Source organism: Colletotrichum aenigma (assembly GCF_013390185.1).
Source record: "Colletotrichum aenigma strain Cg56 chromosome Unknown KSG_Cg56_contig05, whole genome shotgun sequence".
Lineage (NCBI taxonomy): Eukaryota > Fungi > Ascomycota > Sordariomycetes > Glomerellales > Glomerellaceae > Colletotrichum > Colletotrichum aenigma.
Window position 1 is genome coordinate 2,707,227 of NW_023500911.1, and position 19,607 is coordinate 2,726,833.

The 19,607-nt window shown below is 54.6% G+C and overlaps 6 protein-coding genes across 6 annotated transcripts; 4 read left to right on the forward strand and 2 right to left on the reverse strand.

Moving 5' to 3' along the window:
• Nucleotides 1-38: 38 nt before the first annotated feature.
• CGCA056_v008399 (uncharacterized protein) lies at nt 39-4,420 on the forward strand (the record flags this gene model as incomplete). Its single annotated transcript, XM_037323646.1, has 2 exons — nt 39-206; nt 3,077-4,420. The coding sequence occupies 2 exons, from the start codon at nt 39-41 to the stop codon at nt 4,418-4,420; spliced, it is 1,512 nt and encodes a 503-aa protein (XP_037178360.1).
• Nucleotides 4,421-4,503: 83 nt separating this feature from the next.
• atnG-10 (ABC transporter atnG) lies at nt 4,504-9,610 on the reverse strand (the record flags this gene model as incomplete). Its single annotated transcript, XM_037323647.1, has 13 exons — nt 4,504-4,735; nt 4,799-5,782; nt 5,847-6,012; nt 6,065-6,129; nt 6,182-6,232; nt 6,287-6,358; nt 6,418-6,541; nt 6,595-6,939; nt 7,006-7,171; nt 7,220-7,393; nt 7,444-8,129; nt 8,180-8,396; nt 8,447-9,610. The coding sequence occupies 13 exons, from the start codon at nt 9,608-9,610 to the stop codon at nt 4,504-4,506; spliced, it is 4,446 nt and encodes a 1,481-aa protein (XP_037177811.1).
• A 1,420-nt stretch (nt 9,611-11,030) lies between these two features.
• Nucleotides 11,031-11,992, forward strand: CGCA056_v008401 (uncharacterized protein; the record flags this gene model as incomplete). The annotated part of the gene is made up of 2 exons (XM_037323648.1): nt 11,031-11,433; nt 11,487-11,992. 2 exons carry the CDS (start codon nt 11,031-11,033, stop codon nt 11,990-11,992), a joined length of 909 nt encoding a protein of 302 aa, XP_037177500.1.
• A 765-nt stretch (nt 11,993-12,757) lies between these two features.
• On the forward strand, nt 12,758-13,584 carry andL (Anditomin synthesis protein L; the record flags this gene model as incomplete). The annotated part of the gene is made up of 4 exons (XM_037323649.1): nt 12,758-12,945; nt 13,063-13,263; nt 13,324-13,468; nt 13,522-13,584. 4 exons carry the CDS (start codon nt 12,758-12,760, stop codon nt 13,582-13,584), a joined length of 597 nt encoding a protein of 198 aa, XP_037177498.1.
• An 888-nt stretch (nt 13,585-14,472) lies between these two features.
• On the reverse strand, nt 14,473-15,175 carry CGCA056_v008403 (uncharacterized protein; the record flags this gene model as incomplete). The annotated part of the gene is made up of 2 exons (XM_037323650.1): nt 14,473-14,812; nt 14,886-15,175. 2 exons carry the CDS (start codon nt 15,173-15,175, stop codon nt 14,473-14,475), a joined length of 630 nt encoding a protein of 209 aa, XP_037177808.1.
• Nucleotides 15,176-17,680: 2,505 nt separating this feature from the next.
• On the forward strand, nt 17,681-18,495 carry CGCA056_v008404 (uncharacterized protein; the record flags this gene model as incomplete). The annotated part of the gene is made up of 3 exons (XM_037323651.1): nt 17,681-17,833; nt 17,926-18,062; nt 18,129-18,495. 3 exons carry the CDS (start codon nt 17,681-17,683, stop codon nt 18,493-18,495), a joined length of 657 nt encoding a protein of 218 aa, XP_037177807.1.
• Nucleotides 18,496-19,607: the final 1,112 nt, after the last annotated feature.

Consider the following 19,607-nt stretch of genomic DNA (forward strand, 5'->3'; position numbering starts at 1 on the left):
CTGTTTTCAATCCTCGAGTACCCGGCTGGGTTCTGGAGATGAAGCTCTGCCAGGTTCAAGAGCCAGCGATCGCGACTAACCGTGGGTTTTCCTCGGTGACTTTGGGGCGACAGGCCCCCTATCGCGACAGCTCCAAGTTGAGGTGGTACAAGGAGGGCGTTAGCCGAAAACGCGGATACGCTTTTCAGGACTTGGTCGAGAAAGAGGTTCGATTCAGTCATCTCGACAAGCAGTGCTTGTCAACGCATAATCAGGGTCTGAACGTCACGCTTTCGTGCCGATGCCATCTTTTCGAAGAGCTGTATCGTCTGGTTTCGGGTGCCAAAGCCTAGACTATTCCAGTCCAAAAGCTGTGGATTGCTTGCTCGTATGTGGCCACGCGGAAAGGGGGTGCCTCGCACATAGCCAGTTGTATCGCTACACGGAGCAGATGAAGACCTGCGTATGAACCATCTACTTGGGATCATCATGGTGTACACCGGCCATCTGCCGACAAGTGTATCATGGGCTCACTGAAAGAGCAGGGTATTCACCACGTTGCTATAGCTCCGCTCAGACGTCGGATCTGGTCATTGTAAGGGTACAGATTTCCGGATTTGTTCGCTTCCTCTTTCCACATCGGGACCATTAGTCTTGACCTGTCAAACGTAAAAATTCCCATCAGTCAAATTTCTCGCCACAAAGCCACGTTTCGTCTCCACGACCAAGTCCCTGGTCATGCTGTGGAAGACTTCTTGAGTCCCCCTCAGAAAGCCTCCTGGAGGACGCAAAATGAACATGGACCGAGACTCGTGAGTTGTCGCCCGCCTGAACCATCGACCCATGATGAACCATGACAAGGCCTGGACCGCAAGAGTCCTGTGGCCCGGAGCATTACCAAGACTATCCTGTCATATTGGGAGCACAAGGAGAGAAAGTTGAGCGTCACCTCAGCGTCTCAGTACTGAACACCGTGCGCGGCTTCCATGCACGTTGTTTCCCAGACCGGTTTCAGGCCCGCCTGTCGGGATTCAACCATGGGTTATTATGGATGCAACGTTTTACAGGATCTTCATGGATAGTCCATCGGTCCATCGTCCGTCAGCCCTCTCTGGAAGACGGCAGGCGATCACTGCTAGGACATCAGGATGGTCGCTGTTGTGCGCCTTCAATGATTGCAGAAGTAATCTAGTCCTCGTTAAAGTTGAGCGAACAAAGCCTCTTCGATGGGCCAATGACTCGCACTCACGGAAAGCCAGTGAATCTACTAGAAGGTCGAATGACAGCAGGGCCAATGGTGCGGGCACCCGATGCTCATGTCAGCCCACTCCGAGCCGGTCACCGAGAGACCCTCTACTACTTCGAGACATCATCTGACAAGAGCAGCTGAAAAGACAACGCGTCGGTACCGGAAGAGGCCACTGGCGCCCGCGCATCTAAGCCACGAGTAGGGTACCGATAACGGCAATTTTAACCAGTCCTTTGCAGGCGCGGACAGAGTGAGTTCATCTCCAGGTAGACCGGAAGATCAGAAAGGTACAACAAGCCCAGCAGGCAGATGATCAACATTGTCCGGGGCGGGTGGCGCCACGAATGCTTCGACTCCAGACCCCACACTCTGCAAGAAGAGGGTTACCCAAACAGCGCTCATCTATCAATAAGCTTCGTTTTCCACGACGTTCTTGCCACATGGAATCGGGCATGGGTCTGCTACCTGTCAAATTTCAGGTTCCACCAACCCTGCTTTACCAAGATGTCAAGTCGACAATCACAGTCAAGGACGATGCGCCATGGTCCCTCAGCGGCATGGGGCCTGGACTTCTTCTCCAGATCCGGATAGAGTAGGTACATTTTGGGTCCAAGGAATTGGCAACTGCTCACCCTCACCTCACGATGCTGAAACAGCGCACCAAGGTTTGTGGCACATGGGTAATATGTGTAGTCTCAAACTCTAAGAAGCCGCCTTGACGGCAAGGCGGGGCATGTCGTTCGGATGGGGCTGGGAACAAGTGGACGCAAATGGCAATCGGGCCGGCAAAGTTGGGAGTAGCTACGGGACTAAGGCACCGTAGGTTCAAACAGTCCGAAGTGGGTCGCCGCAAGACCGGCGCCAAAGCGGGGCTCCACACTGTCAAAGGCGTCTCGGTCTGTGGGCTGGTCCGGCCTCATTATCCGGCCCTCATTGTCCGGGCCGGCCGGGATGCACGGACCACATGTTTGTCGAAGACTCATTCAACACTCTTTGCTGATGCTGGAAACTGACTGCGATGGAATGTGCTTTGAGCGAATCAGGGCCGACTCCGGGCGCTGACAAACATGGATGCCAAGAGCAGGCACGCACGCCCTCTTCCGCCGCCTCCCCCCCCCCCCCTTCTTCCAAAGAACATGACGTTGTATCCGTAACGTTCCTCCTGGCCATCCTCCAAGTCAAGCCACACCTTCAATCAGCTCCACAATCCGAATCGCCCTACCTTAGGCACTTTGTGGAGTACGTACTGCAGGTGCATGCGTGCGTACTAAGGATTCTGACCAACTCCACTATCAAGTGTGACTCCGACGATTGCTGCGGAAGCTGACTGCTTGGCTGGGCTTTGACCTGCTGTGACTAACAATCCAGCGGGAGCAAATTGGTCATCATTGTCGCTGACGCTTTTTCCCCCTTCTCGTCCAGGCAGACGCAAATTGCTGCAGTACATAGCGACAAACGTTCGCCCGAGGTTGTTTGCTGCGATTCTGCACCCCTCCCCCGCCCACCGCCCTCAGTTCTTGTCTGCCATTGAGGTGCATCTCGACTTCTCCCTCCAGCTTCCTCACGGGAGCTTCCGCCACAGCTTTCTCGTATCTGAGATTTCCTCGGGCATGCCTAAGAAAAGGCATCAATCCCTATTTTCGAAGCCGCAATCCACGGCCCCCGCATCGTTGGGCGCCTCAGCTTCAGCCTCGACATCTGGCCGTGAGTACCTCCCGTCACATCCCCCCCAGCTCCCCCCACCCCCCACCGCGTCTCCGAACGTGACGTTTCCTACCTACCGTTCATCCCCCTTTCCCTCCCCCTATACTATATCGGCGGTGTCAACCCAGAAAGCTGACACGAAAGCCACGGGAAACAGAAAGCCAACGCAAGGGCGTTAACGAACTCTTGGCCGATCTCCGCCGATCCTCCCACGCCTCCTCAAGTCGTACCACCGCAGCATCCTTGGCAGCCACGCCCACCGTCCCGCCTGCCATCCGACAGATCCTCCATATCCCAGAACCGCCTCCTCTGCCACCCAGGCGTGTCCCGAGATTTGACGCAACAGGGAGACGAGTCCCTCCCGGTCCGCCACCTCCCCGCAGCTGGCTCTCCCGTTCTTGCAGCAATGCCACCCGTTACAACAGCGCCCATGCCATCGCCGTTCGCGGCGCCGTCAAAGGCCTACCGGGCTCCTACGAGCCGGACAAGGGCAGCTTGACGGACCTGTTATTGCGCAGGATGGCTTTGAATTGGGAACTCCAGAGGGATTATGATCGGTACTACCTTCACACGCTTCCCAGCCGAGTCCGGGCCTCTCTGGCCAGGTACGTAGGTTTGTGGTACGAGGCCGGTCTGTCCGCTGCGGACTTGCGCAACATCCTGATACCTCCCGCCATTGACGAAGAGGACGGGGCCCAGCTGTCCCAGGAACCCGAGGACCTTGTGTCTCTGAACAACGACATCTACTTCCTCGACCTCACGGGCTCCATCGGCTGTTCCATGTCAGTCAAGGAACTGGCTGACGTGCTCTTCCCGCTGCAGCTGGCTCTGGCACCGGAAGAGGTACATGACTCTTGGGACACGGCGGAGGCACCGTCGCTTCCTCCGAAGCTTCTGCCCAACATCACGCATCTCTGTCTGGCCGTCACTCCAGGAGCTGGTGCCGATGGGCCCGGTGTGTCGTGGAAGCAGCTGCTCGCACTCACGGCGAAACTACCCACCCTCACGCATCTCAGTCTGGCCTACTGGCCCGAGCCGGCGTTGACGCCTAAGGCAAAGTTCACGACGATTGTATCGCCTGAGGGCCACACGTCACAGTATGCGGGCACCGGGGCGTATTCTCACACCCTTGACGATGACTGGACTGAGGCCGTCATCATGCTGCGGAAGCTGAGCAAGTGCCTGTATGGATTGGAACATCTAGATATCACTGGTTGTGGTGCTTGGTTCAAGGCGCTCATGGTTAATGTAGATGGTGATAAGGTCGACTGGAATGGGCCGTGGAGCAAGGTCTCTTCACTCGTATTGAAGTATGGGTACGAGATAAGCGAAAATACTCCTATAGCCGATGGCCAAAGGTATTTGGAGGCGGCAGAGATGGGCAAGGCAATCGAACGGTACATTGTCGGGCAAAGAGGTGGAAAGGGACGGTTCATCACCGTCAAAAGAGACCAGATAGATGAGGCGTTTGCGCAAACTGTGATTTAGAGCATACAAATTACAATTGAATAGAAGCTTTACTGCAAGGCAATTCATATCTTTGCGACGACTCTCTGCTTCGTGATCTAGTCTCAAGAGACCCGGTTCTGCCTGCTCGCATCCCACAGCTCCTTGAACTTTCCACCCTTCTCGAGCAGGAGGGACTGCGGCTCACCGACTTCTACGATATGTCCCTTGTCAAGAACTACGACTCGGTCAAAGTCAGCAACAGTTTCTAGGCGATGCGCGATCGCGATGACGGTGTGTTCTTTGAACTCCTCGCGAATAAGGTCCTTGACCATACGCTCGGTGTGGGAATCGACGCTGCATTCCATGTAAGCTCAACTACGTCTGCAACGAATCGGGTGGTAACGGCGGAGGCCTTACCTGCTCGTTGCTTCGTCCAAGAGAACGATTTTGCCTACTTCGCGACGCAAGACAGCCCGCGCCAGGAAGAAGAGCTGTCTCTGCCCGTGACTGAGTGCCTCCTCGGCAAATTCTGCATCCAGGCCACCTTTCTCCTGGATGGCATCCCAAAGACCGAGACGTGTCAGTGTGGAAGTGATGCTCTCGTCAGAGGCCGCGGCAAACGGGTCGATGTTTTGGCGGACTGTTCCCGGGAGAACGAACTGGTCCTGAGTGATTGCGATCAGAGCCGATCTGAGTTCCAGAAGAGGGAGTCTGTCCAGAGACAGGCCATCAATGTGGATTGAACCCGACGATAGAGGCAGGAGACGGAGTAAGGCGAGGAGGAGCGAGGATTTGCCACTTCCAGTGCGTCCGACGATGCCAATCTTCTCACCCGCACGAATAGAGATGCTGATACCGTCTAGGGCCTTGGGCACTGATTTCTCGTCACAATTATTGGCGCTGGACGCATATGAAGCCGAGATGTCCCGTAGTTCAATGCACCCTTTGTCAGGCCATCCTGGAAGCAACGTCGCCGATACTCCTTGTCGGCCTTCAGAGCAGAGGAGCTGCCTTTTGAGCAAATCATCCTCGATCTCGTCAGGAGTATCGTCGGCAAAGTTCTTGATCCGTGCGACAGCACCGATGGATGTCTCCAGAGACGTCCAGAACTGGATCAGCATCTTGAGGGTCTCGGTAAAGGCGATCAGCTGGACTAGAGAGACTCCCGTCAGGCCTACGGAGACGGTATCACGGAGGCGGACTGCGAGGCCGACCACGAGCAGGGCTAGTGCGGTTGTGGTTAGGTCGAGCACGAGGGTCAGCCATTGCTGGGTGAGAAGAAGGATGTAAAAGGGGCGTTGCGAGCGGTCGATGAGGGTGTGGGAGTGGGCTATGGAGGGTGTCGTCGTGGCGTGTGCGCGGATGGTGGGGAGCCCAGAAAGCGTCTCGAGGAAGTGGGTGCTGTTAGGAATCGATGTCAACGTCCAAGGTTCATCTTGTATGGCCGGAGTCAAAGATGGCTTACTACACCGGGGCTTTCTCCTCCAGATCCAAGAAGCGGAGCTGGCGGGAGGTACGGAGATACGCCCTCTGGATGAAGTAGAAGACGAGTATCAAGACCGGGAAGCTGATGGCGATGTACCAAGAGGCGGAGGCAATCAGGAATGCCTTGCCTATGCAGGTGAAGAAGCCTGTAACGTTCAGAGTCTGGTCTGTAGAAACCAGTACGGGTGAGGAACCTACTAGCGAGGGATACAACCAGGGCCAGGGGCAAATTGCGGTCGACTAGGCCGATATCTTGGGAGAACCTAAACACATCAGGCGTCTTGGAGTCCGACCTTGGGACTTTCGGGTACTTACCGAGTTGTAATGGAACCGATGTCAGTACTTGTGAAGAGGGCCAGTGGGGCACTGTTCATGTTGTCAGACATCAGAATCTGGCTGCTTGGGGGGAACATCACCTACTGCATGACAGCCTTGAGAAGGCGCTGGTGCAAGTTGATGCCCGACCTTGATGCGATTGGAACAAGGACAAACCTGCAGATATGAGTTTCACTACAAAGTCTTGGCTCCAGGAGTGCGGTACATGGACTTACCAGATGAGAATCGCGAAACAAAAAACGCCGCTGACCTGCAAAGCAGCATAGACAACGAGGTAGTACGCCGAGTCCGAGTCGGCATTGTCGACATTATGGTCGGTCCAAAACTTGAGCCAGACCGCTTTCACGATATTGTCAGTATGTTATGTTTAGGATGGGGATTGCAATACTTACTCGGGAAAGTCGAGAAGAAAGCCCAAGACATCTGGAGGAGAAGCATAACTGCCACCAGTATGGCGCCAACACTTCCAAAGTAGTAATTGTAGACGCTCCAGTCTCCAAGCTGACGTCGCTTATCTTCCGTTTCGGCAGCGGTTTTGGCGGTTTCTTTCCCGGTCGTATTACTGGATGTGTCGATGGGAGGTTCGCTTGAAGTGACCTCATCACCGCTGCCGGCCTCGAGAGTTGCAAGGCTTTTGACGTAACCGTCCGACTCTAGGCACTCTGCAAATGTCCCCATCTCTAACACCTGCCCGTCCCCAAGTGCTATGATCAAGTCTGCCTGTGATAGAAAGCCGACTACGTCTCTTGTTAGTCTTACGTACAAAGGTGGGATGTCTTCATGCTTGGATGGCGAACTCTCACCTGATTGTGTTGCAAGAACGACTGTAGTTCCCCAAGCCCGCAGGATTCCTTCCTTCAGGTTGAAAAGTCTGCGGAACACTGTCTTGGCTGTGTGATTGTCAAGGCCACTGAAGACATCGTCGAAGAGTGCAATCCGGGGCCTGGAGTAGACTGCCCTTGCAAGCGCCTGACCGACGTCAGTAACAGCTGAGCACTATCGCTGGGTACGACTTACGATACGTTGCTTCTGGCCTCCACTCAAAGCAAGACCTTTGCTTCCGATGAGCGTACGATCGCCTTCCGGGAATATGGCAAGATCCTTTTCAAGATCGCAAGCTGTCAAGACTTGTCGGTAGAGGCTTTCATCGAATTCTGAGAAGCAGGTAATGTTCTTTCGAATCGTCTCATTCTATTTGATGTGAGCTCTTGTCCGACAACGGGCGATACGGCTTTACTTACGATTAGCCACGGGCTTTGCTCGCACCATGAGATCTTACTGCTGGACAACGAAATGAGTCCATCAACGTAAGGAACCTCGCCGAGAAGACCTTTCAAGAATGTAGTCTTGCCAGATGCCACTGATCCCACGACCATGGCAAGCTCTCCGGCCCCGACGCTGAAGCTGAGTCCATAAACAACAGGGACAGACTCTTGTTTCCACCGAAACGATACGTCTTTAACTCGCACTTCGATGTTCGCCCCATAAGAGCTACCATTCCCATTGTGAGACGATTTGATAGAGGGGCTTGATGGAAATGAGCGGTAATCGTTTCGTGGCGGCTGGCATAGGTAGTTCTCAATGCGGTGGAAACACCCAAGAGCCGCGCTCAAGTCCAGGACCGTCTCAAACATGAAGAACAGGGGGCTTGCCAACAGAATGACCAGAGAGAGGGCAGCAAACAGCTTGTTTGCATCGAGCGTCTCTCCAGACTTGGAGATGATGGCCATATACATTGCGAAAGCAACCACAGGGGAAATCATGAGGGGAATCTGAGCCACGGCCGACGTGATTGCAGCAATCACGCGGAACGGAGTGGCGGCCTTCATTTCCGAAATTCTGAGATCCGCAATCGTTTGAGAGAGCTTCTGGGTAAGGCCGGACATCTTGATGCTCTTGACGTGTCCCATCATTGCCGAAGTAATCCCTGAATTTCCGTGAGTGGTCTGAGTTATAACAGGATGGAAGGATGCATACCGATGCGTTTTTGCACCTTTTCTATCCACGCAACTTGATACTTTTGTGTTGCAGGAGCGAATAAGAAAGTAACTATTAAAGCAAAAACCGACACAATGATGGGGCCCGCGGCTGCGTAGCCGATGTGATTGCTGAGGATCCAGGTTGCAAGGGCGAACTGGACGATGTTGGCCCAAAACTCATGTATCTCCCGCCAGGCGCGGATGATGGCGTCAACCTTGGGAAAGTCAATACTCGCGATACACGGTAAGATGTCGGGAGACTTACATCTGTCGACATAAGAGTAACGGCTGCGGAATCGTCGCTGGAAGCACTCCTGAGCTCCGTCGTCTTGGAGTAGACGGCGGCGACCAACACGCCCCTGAGCATAGTCAAGGAGCGAAAGGCTTTGTGCCAGTAGAAGCTTGACGTGATGGAGATGCCAAGGTAAACGAGGCCGTATGCCCCAATAAGACCATAGCCATGATTGACATCCTCGGAAGGGTCTTGCAGGAAGTCAAGGAAACGATTCAAGACCAGAGGCTGGCATATGGTGAAGCCCAGGAGACAAAGCCTCACAGGGACGACGGCCAATAACTGCCACTTCAGCGTCTTGATGCAAGCCCAGACGAGCTGACAGCTGTGCGGGCGAGGTGAATCGTTCGTAGTGCCATGCCACGCCGGCGATGACTCGTTCCAATGCTTCCAGAAGCGCTCGCTCAGCACCGCAGCCGACATGGACTCATCCAGTGTGAACAAGTCAAGCGGCTTCAGGAGACGACGGAACCCAGTCATCAGCAGCGGCGTGAGCCACCAGAAGAGACCGCGGCTGTAAATGCCACTGGTCTCCTCGGGGCTCAGCGACCGACCGTCTGAATCGACAAGATGCCTCGTCTTCCCCTGGGCTTCGAGAATCACGATGGCCGTCTTCAACGCAGACGAGGCGGTGAAGACGGCGCTGATGACAGCGCTTAAGTGCGACAGCCATACGGTGCGGAGGATCGCTCCATCCAGCACCAGAGAGACAAGTATGTATGTATTCAAGATGGACGAAGGCTTAAGGCTCTTCGAGTGTTCTATGTACGAGAGACCACCAAACACCAGACTGGCGGCGAAAGACACGCAAGATGCCGCGATAGACACGGTGCGCAAACGCCCTTCGTCGCGATGAGTCACCCAGAGTGCGATCAGGGTGAGTTGCAAGACGGCAAGGATGCCGATGGCGGCGATCTTGCATAGACGAAGAACGTTTCCAGAGACAGCGCGAGGAAGCTTCCCGAGTTGGAAGAGACGAAGAGGGGCGACGAGAAGCAGCAGTGAGGCAGGGAGAATAGTGAAGAGGCATTGTTCAAAAGTAAGAGTGAAGTCGAAGCCGTCGCGGCAGTCCTGGATGATTGGGCCGAAAGAATCGTCGGCGGCTGGGGAGCACATGGTTGAAGTCGAGTTGTCCATGGTGGGCGAAAAGGCTTCAATGAGAAAGTTGACGGAAAAGAGGAAATTCGAGTAAGTCGGGGCTGAGGGATTGGCCCTTTTAATGCCCCGGGTTGCCAGCAAGCAATCCAAGGGAGCCTTCCCCTGAGACACTATCCGGTAAAGGAAGGTGGTTAAGCAAAGCAATCAAACTGCTGACACGGAGAATCCTGCATGTCTATCCGTAGAGAGATTCACGAAATCGAGCGCCGCGTCCGAATACCGACGGCAGGATTGTTGTGAGAACAACGCAACAGTCTCCCTCGGAAAAGAAAGAAGCTTTTCAGGTGTTTCTATTTTTGTTTGCCGTTCTTGGGATAAACAGATCAGTCTAAGAAAGTCGAGCCTCTTCTCATTTTGGAAACCAAGCAAGGTCGTTCATCACCTACGGCAGGTATTGATTGGGGAGATTCTAGGCCAATGCCAATTCAGAGGACCTATACTTAGACGTGTAGCGAATTCCCTGCTCAGAGTATGTATCCGGCTGGGTACATAGGCGTGCTGTGAGGTCTGCTTAGCGCTGCCCAAACACCCTCACGCAACCTCAGACCCTCAGAAGCAGGTCCCTTCAGGGTCCTCAGTGGCTGTGAACTGCCCAAAACCTGACGCCACATCCCTGTCTCGTCCAAACAGGTTTCCCCGGGCGTCATCCGATGAACGGGCTAGACCGGTTTATGTGGGTCCCCGTGTGCCCACGGACAACACTAGCGCCACCAGCCGGGAAAGAATGGCTGGAGAGACACGAGAGATGGGCCCCGATGACGCAAACTTCGACATCTTCGCCCACCGACCCGACCAACCTACCTGCGCAACAACAACAAGCCAACACCAACCCTTCTCGCATGACTAAAATCTTGGCCACGTCAGGCCCGACAGGACTTGCTGCGCTGTTCCACCCACCAAAGCAACACTCACAAGGTACAAACAGCCTACTGCGTAAATGATGTTCGCCTGTTCTCTTTTTGGTCCATCCAACTGCCGCCCAGGCCCTTGAGTTTTCCCCGGGCCAGTCAAGTGACGCCGATGGAGACAAACGGCCTTGTTCCTGGCCCCCGTCTCCATCGTCACGGCACAGCATTCTTTGACGCCCACTCAGGAAGTTAGGGTCTCTTTGGTTGCATCATTGGTCTTGATGGGGTCTCAGAGGGGCTGGCCTGCTGTGATTCACCCATCTTTTTAGGTCGCACCCTCCCTCATAAGGACAGTAGCTTTGGCTGCCCTGAAGTCAACAGTCCTTGACTTTGTCACTGTCACTTTCCAGCTCCAAATCACCACGTACTAGACAACCCGTCGACAGGCCGTATCTCACAATTCCGGCCGTGTTCCCACCTGCCCACCGACAGCGTCCCAATCCAACCACCTTTCTTTCGTCTTACACGAAGCAAACGCTTCTGTCGGCAACATGCATTTCACCGCGATAGTCCCGCTGGTACTGTCCATAGTGGCATTTGTACTCTCCTTCCTGGCCCTCTTTGCCGGCCAGAAGGAGGGCTTCATGGAGGATTACGACGTGATCCGCCTCAACACATCCGGACTCGGTCAGAATGTTCTGGACGTGAGCTCTGATTCATCCGGCGACGACGGAAGCACCTGGGATAGGCTAGTCGGTATCGTCCGCAACAAGACGTCTGACATTATCAACGACATCGGCAACGACATCGCGGATCGTCTCGCCGACGAGCTCGGAATCTCCCACTGGTACTCCCTGCATCTGATGGACGTGTGCCAGGGCGACTTTGCGCCCAACGTCACGGCTCCCAACGTCTGGCTCAACGTCTCTGCCTGCACCCAGCCGAAGCCTGGTCGTGAGTCCCACGTCGTACCGCTCCGTTATGCTCCATCACTGACTCTCATCTAGCCAATGTCAACCTCACCAAGATGCTGGACCAAGAGCTTTCCGTCGGCCCCCTGCGTCTGAGCCTTGCTGACCTCGATTGGCCCGATACCATCGAGGATGCTTTGGACAAAGTCAATAAGGCTCTGCTCGCCATCTTCGTTCTCTATGTCCTAGGCATCGGTTTCTCGGGTCTCGCCATTCTTGGCTCTTTTGCTGCTTTCTTCCTTGGTCCCGCCAAGCGTGTCACGATACCTAACTTCACCTTCGCCATTCTTGCGGCAATCGTGCTGTTTGCCGGCAGTTTGGTCACAACTATCGGTGCCAAGAAGGGCGCGGAGCAGCTCAACGACGTAGGCGAAGACGTTGGTCTATCGGCAGAAGCCGGCCAGAAGTTCATGATTATCTCCTGGGTCGCCTTTGCAGTCATGGCCGTCTCTGCCGTCTACTGGGTTACTCAGTGCTGTGTGGCGAGACGATCAACCAAGAGAGGGTACACTGAGAAGCGCCACAACAAGGGCAGCTTCTAAGAGTGAACCTTGTTGAAGAATAGTCAACCGAAACCCTGTGGGCCTCTTTTTCTTCAGATTCGATAATTCGACACGAAAGCGATTTTTTGCACCCTGCTTGTCAGGTTTGGCCTGATAGCAGGTCTACAACGGCCACCCCGACATCACGATCCTTTTCATTATTTCAGAAGATACCATTGATGCGACAAATGATTCCTTAGAACGAACAATTTCGAAACAGAACATCGAAATGTAGCAAAAAGAATAGATTACTTTGAATGGCATGTTTGCCTCAAAACCGTTGTCTCTCGCCGTTTTAGCCTGTGCATGTAATAGACCGCACCGTTTTGGCACCTATCGTCGTCTTCGTCCTCGTCGTATCTATACAACTTGTTGCCCCTGACTTCTGCTTATCTAAAGCTCATACTGTCTCTATTTTCTGACGACCTTGTCGTCCTGCGTCTGCCGCAGCAACCGAATCCCGGCTCCGGCTCCGAAGACCCACTTACTACCGCAGTAGTCCGGAATGTGGGGTATGTCATTCCTCCCTAAACAGGAAAGCACCTTCCCAGCCACGACCTCAACTGTCCCCCTCAGCCTAAGCCCAACCTTAGCTGAACTTCAGACTTTCCCCGCCGTCCCAACTACATCTGAAGTCCAACTCGAGCGTCAACTTCAAGCCTCTCGTGCCCAACAGAGTTCCGCCTTGCGCCCAACTTTGCCTTCCCGACCTCGCGATAACCGCTGCATCTTTTCAAGGACCGCCCCCTCAGGAGAATCCTCAAGATGCCTCTCCCATTCAGCAACCGCATCTCGTCCACCAACAGCCACCCGGAGCTCCAGGACAGTGACGAGGAGGGCGACCAGCTCATCCCGCTTCTCAACCGAAGCCAGGTGAAAGCGAGGAAGGTTTGGGAGGGCTTCCTCGACTTTGCCACCCAGGGTGACATTCTCGGCATCGCCTTGGGCTTGATGTAAGTTCCACTCGTGTGTCGATCGACACATGCACCAGACCCTGTATCCAGGAGACCACGACTCGAGAACTGTATCGAATCTCGCGTAGCAATCGCGACTGACCATTTTCCCCAAAGGATCGCCTCCTCGTTCACGGCACTCGTCAACAACTTCGTGAACAACATCTTGATGCCGCCCATGTCCATCATCTTCCCTCTGAACCGCAATATTGAGGAGAAGTTCGCCGTTCTCAAGGGTGGTCCCAACTACAGTCACGAGAACAAGTACACGACTCTTGAGCGCGCCAAGGACGATGGTGCAGTCGTTATGGCTTACGGGTACGTTGCTTCACTGGGAGTGCTGTTCTCTTGTGCGTGACTACTGACTGTTTTCGAAAGCTCTTTTCTCAACCAACTGGTATCGTTCTTCTGCATCGGCTTCGCGCTCTATGGCCTGGCGCACATCTTTCAACTCTTTTCTCGAGACCCGATCATCAGACCTACGGTCAAGTGCAAGTACTGCCGCAAGCGTATCAGCATCAAAGTATGTGCCGAAATAGCTCAAAGTCGCCGACTGGAATACTGATTTCGTTCCAGGCCCAACGTTGCGTCAACTGTTCTAGCTGGTTGGACGGTCGTGAGGACCGGCCTCTCATGTGATTTTCTCGTTTTCTTTGTTTCCGCAGTCGGATATATACCACTTTGCTAGGTGATGATTTTCTGTTGGAGTCGTCTTTTTGGCATGGCAAACTCGGAGTTGCGGCATGGTGGCTTGGAGGATTCACACTGTTACTAGAACACATCGCTATGCCAGGCCTTAATTTTGCGAGAACGGCCACTCGTTTCTAATTAGGACGAACAAGGCTTTGCATTTTCCCCACTGCCCCTATGAAGAGTGTCTTCTCCGCTCTGTATGTCTATGATGAACCAATTTCCCATCACTATTTGCATAGTATCATCTCGACTATCCCACCTGGAGATACCTACGCCTTCCTTAGACGCCGGGCATGTTTTCCTCAGGAAGTCCTCGGTTTCGATGGAAATATGTCTTTTGAGCCTTTGGGGACATGACGCAACGCCACATTACGAAAACCAAGCACACAAGGAAGAAAGCAGCAACGCTGAGGCTAATGGCAACTACTGAGATGGTCTCCATCTTGTTGATTGAGGTCTGGGGGATTTGCGTTCGTGGGGGTGATGAGTAAAAAGGCGAGCTTGGAAGTGATAGAATATGTGTGGATCTGATACCGCAAGTCTAAGGTTCGGACTGGAAGTGATTTATCCAACTTGTATTTATCCTGGTCCTCCCGCGTCTACGGAGGCGACCTTCATGTTACTGATCAGGCCGATTGTTCAATTCGCTTCCGACGAAGGACACACAGATTCTTTGGCTGACAGTGGTTTGTCAAGGAACAAACAAATCTTCCCCTTGTCAGCACATTGTCTAGCTCGACACACACATCACCTGCGTCCAGAGCAACAATGACTTTGACTCAAGGCCACTCAGCATCGTTCGACACATACGCAACATACACTCTGTACCAAGCCCTACAACACCAAGGCCCCAACGGCTCCAATACCAACAACGCCCACCCAGAAGTTCGCCTTGCCGAACCGAGCCACGGCCGCATTAGGCGTGGAAGTGGGACTCGCCGACCCCGTCGCCGACCCGCCAGTCTGCGCTGCTCCGGATGCCGTCGCCGAAGCCCCCGTCTCCGCCGTCGCCTGCGCCGCCAGCTTGTCCAGGCCAGCAGTCACCGTGAGGGCGACGGTGAAGTTCTGTGTGTCGACATTCCACACACCCATGCGCACGGTAGAGCCGCTCTGCGTTTGGGTTTCCACAACGCGCATCGTCGACCCTTCGATGGAGCCTTCGAATCCGATGGACCTGGACGATGGCACATGTTAGGTCACCTTTCACACATATATTCGACGCCACCCTATTCGTGGAGAGAGCTCACATGTCCTTGTCACTGTAAGTGTGGTGCAGCGCGACGGTCTTGGGGCCATTGATGATGGTGAGGCCGTCCCAGGTGCCGTTCATCACGGAGTCCTCGTCTGCGACGCAGCCGCCTTTGGCGATGTCTGCTTCGCAACCCAGGATGTACGTGGTGGCGGCAGGCTTGGCATCCTGGACCGAGGCGTGGAAGGATGAGTTGCCCATGTACGGCACAACGACGTCAATTTTGGTGGTGGTCTGCGCGGCAGCCATGCCGATGAAGGCGACGAGGACGGGCGCGGAATGCTTCATTTTGTTTTTAGATATTGTGACGCAAGATACAACGACAGGCAACTATTCGTGCGACATGGCGATGCAATTGCGGGCTTCATGGCATTCTATATGTATAAGGTAGTCAACCCCATTACAGAAGTTCCTTTGCTTTACGAGGACTGTGCCGCAACAGGTTTACAATACACACACGAGTGCCCAATGTTGGCTAGCCGCTCGTATCCTGCGAGCGTTAAAGCAAAAGAAGAAAAAGGCAGGAGAACATCCACGATATTTAGGCTCCCATCAGCAAGGCAATTCTCCGATTGGGTGCGCCGGTCGACAGAACCGTTTGTGGAGGCAAACGACCCGCTCGAACAACTGTGTGGCATTTCGCGTGGTCAGAAATTGCTGGAGGGCCGTGTTTGGCTGAGCATGGCTGGGCGTGAGCAGCTGGATCATTCAGGATGTGGTGCGAGGACGGTGGGCGGTTGAAGCAGGTTAGCAGAGAAGCATATCGGTAAACTCTTCTCTAGGGCGGGAATGAGTTTGTTTTGACGTCTTTCGGTCGGCCAACGGTGCCGAAATGTGGGTATGTTGATCGTTGAAGCGATGTTCCAAGAGGCCAGACGAATATCACTCGTACTTCCGGAAGAGGTCGAGAGAAGAGCGTGGGTAAGGCATTTCGTAAGCGTGTCTTGGTCTTTCTGGGGGCTAAGCTGGGAACGAAAAGGGGTGCAGGAACACGAGAGGACGAGACAGACTCAGCCGACATGCTTTCTGGGCGTTCTGACAAGTCTTGGCGATGGCTATGTTTTCCTTTTGGGGACCACTGTTTTGACGGCGTAGAACTGGGCGATCAGCTCAGGGGCCGAGGACTTGGGGTTGAGAGGTTTGTTGCACAGGCACTGACTGCGTCACTGCAGGTACCTAGGTAAGACATGAAAGAATCTCGGCGTCCAGCAAACTGAATGCCGCAATGTCTTGGACATAGGCTGTCTCTCATTCCGACGCCTGGGCGACGCAGCGAACCGCCCGATTCATGACATTGGATCATCGTGGTGAACCGACTTGGCATTGCGCTATCACGACTTTGCAGTGCAATCAAGCCAGCGACTGGTCGTAGCTTCCGTGTCGTCCAAAGGGCGCCAAGGGTAGATGTTCGTCTGATCCCTCTACCAAGCCCGAGCGAGCACCTTATCCCTCGTTGACGGTTCTCTCACCGCAACCAGCTCGGCACAAGCTTGGCCCGTCGGGCTCCTCGCAGGTCTCACTGGCCTCGCAGCTTCCACTGGGTGGTGGTGGCGCGGGACCATTGGACCGGGAAAGTGGGCAGGCAGCGGGCAGGAAGTTTCCGAAAGGTTCCTCTGGGAGGACTTAGGAGGGAAGGAGCTGGTTGACCTCCACGACCTCGACTGGCCTCAGCCCTCAGGGCATTCCCTTCAGCGTGGCGGGGCGGCGGGCATGAGGTTGTTACGCTGGAATGGGACGGACGGGGTGGCCCTGCCCTGGCCCGGCGCGATGCTGTTGGCCAGTCGTTGTTTTAGCTCCAGTCTTCAGAGCTCCAGTTCATGCGCCCGTGCCCACCCAGTTCATCATATTTTTCTGCGAATTTCACGGTCTTGGCATTTCTTGGCTCTTTTCCCCCTTCCACCTCTCATCGTTTGTTTCTGCCGTGCTCCTCCCTCCCCTACCTACGCAGTCGGTAGGCCTCTAGCATCCGCCATGCGCGGCGGACGCCCACCTGGAGCGGACTGAGGTGCCCAGCGCAGTGGAGGCACCTCTGGGTCCTGGGCATTGACGCTGCTGTGCTGCGCTGTGCTGCGCTGCCTCCTCTGCCACTCTGCGCTCCTCTCGCTGAGTTGCAAGGGCATGTCTGGTATTCGTTTCTTGGCCTCCATTTTGCTACAAAGAATGCCAATTGCTCACCTTCTCTCGCCCAGCCTTGGCCGGCAAGGACGGCGCATTGGCAGAGCCCTTTTCCTCCTTCGCTCACTTGATCAGGTCCCCCATCTTCGTCTGCTGTCGCATTTCAAGTCCAGCATATGACCAGACCTTGAGCAACTCCAAAGCTCCCTCGTCTTTGTCCTCCCCTTGCCATTGCTGCTCTCGACACCCCTCGCCGACGTCGCCCTGCACCAAGCCCACGCCGCCGTACCTGGCCCCCGGGAACGACGAACGGTCCATTGCGCATTTCGCGATACAGATACGCACCCGCATCGGGACCTCCGCGAAACGAACGAACCCACTCTCCGCCGCCGAAACGAGAACAACTCCTTCTGGATTTCTTCCTCCCTACGCTACCTTACCTTAATAATATTACCACCCATTCCAAGTCCGACCCAGCTCTCCTACCCGTCCGGCTGGCTTGCGGGAACTGCCTTGTCTAGGTAGCCCGCCTCCGATGAGCCGCCTCCCGTACACGAGTTCAGCATTTTGACGTCAATCGCCACTGCTGCACCTTTCGCCCTCTTCCCCGGTGCTGTCGATTACCTCCGCCGCTGGCCCACGTGCTCTGTGTGCCCCGTCACGTCTCGTCTCGTCACAATGAAATACCCCCAGCCGTTACTCGCGTTATTGTCATTATGTCTGGTCTCCTCCAATACCGTCCTCGCCGAGGATATCACCACCGTCCCGATCTACCTACCGCACTACGATGCTAAAAGCTGGTCACTGGTGCGGGGCAGCGTATTGTCAAGTGTACGAAAAGAAATCCAGAGGAGCTATGCCCCCCCCCCCCCCCCTCTTTGTGATAAGCGCTCTCCGGTAAACTGACTATGATTCTGCTGCAGAATTCCAAGGAAACGACATATACCATCTTCTGCGCGCCGCAGACGCCCCCTAATTGCGACCTTGCCCTCGAATTCCCCTTCATCTTCGTTGAAGGCCAGCAGACGCTCGACTTCCACGGCACCAAGACATCAACACTGTACGTTTAGGACCCTGTCTCTCGAGTTCGAGGTTAGATCCGACAGAGGCTGATGCGCATGAATAGGATCGCGGACCTCGGTTGCACATTAGGCGGAACAACGGCAGCGACGTGCTCTGGCTACTCGAGCCTGAAGAGCGGCTACTCGAATGGCAAACTGACAGGACCGACTGAGGTGTCCTGGACCTCCTCCCTCACCGGCTCCGAGGTCCAATGGGGTGTCCTGACTCTCGCCGACAAGCCCGACAAGACTGAAGCTATGCCGACGGCCGCGCCCACCGACGGCTCAAATTACGACGACTTCCTCTACACCGGCGCCATCTCCTCATCCATGCCCGTCGAGACAAGCCCCAGCGCCGCGTCGCGTCTCGAGACCCGCTGGGTAATCGCCGCATCAATATGCACCATGCTGGTTGCTACCGTAATAGCATAGTAGCATGCGAACACCATTTTCCGGAAACGGTGTACATATACACCATAAAGATATTCATGCAGACATGCGCTAGTGCAAAGGCAGCGTTCCTCTAGAACACGAAAATGGGTCGGCGCGATCCCACACGTAGACAGAGCAAAGAGGAACGTGCGTCGGGGTGATGATGGGCGAGAGGGTCGCTGCCCTCTTGCCGTCGGCGCGAGATATTGGCGGAGTGCTGGAGAGGTTGGCACCCACTGGGCAACCTATTATTACTTGATTTTGTTGGCGATCCAGGTCTGCTGTTCACGCAATGTGCTCCCAATTGGAGTGATACCCCCATATCGGCGTTATACCAAGTTGCTTTTGTTTCCACGGGTACAGTTCTTATGGCAAAAACACGAAAGCTACATACCATCACCCTGATTGAGACTGCGGGGAGATGTAGGTCTCGGGGTTGAGAAGAACGCCGAGGCGTTGGAGTATTCTACAACAACAATTTACAACCGTCACCGATGTTCCATAGACTTGGCACTGCGTGACTGTACATGTGAGCGAAAGACAAAAGGCCCCTTTCGAAAGCTTCACTAGCATGGCGAGGATTGCAAGGAAAGGGGCGCGCGCGCGCGAGAGAGAGGGGAGCAAAAGATACAGAAACAAAAAACGCCACTGATACATCTGGACTCATTACTCGACTGCAGCACTTCGGCACCCAAGCGTCATGTCACCTCGAAATCATGCGATACCACCGCCTGCCTGGGCATGCTGTGCCGATGTCGTGCTGCCTGCCGAAGCGTGCTCAGCATCATCCACCCGGCGGCTCCTACTACGACAGGTCCCCATGGCTCACACGAGCATGGCACTGAATGCTACATACCATCTCGCTTTGTGAGGTGCTCGTCACACCTCGGAACACGCCGTGGCGTCGGGCATGGAGACGCAATTCAACAAATCACGTCGTCATGAACAGTGTGGAAGAGACTGGACGTCTCCAAGTGGAATTGTTTGCAAAAGGAGTTACTGATGTCATGGAAACACCCACGAGAGGTAACCAATCGAGCAGACGAGTTCAGAGCCGTGAAAAAAGATTCATGATCATTAGGTGATTCCAGTAACGATAACGATTAAACAAT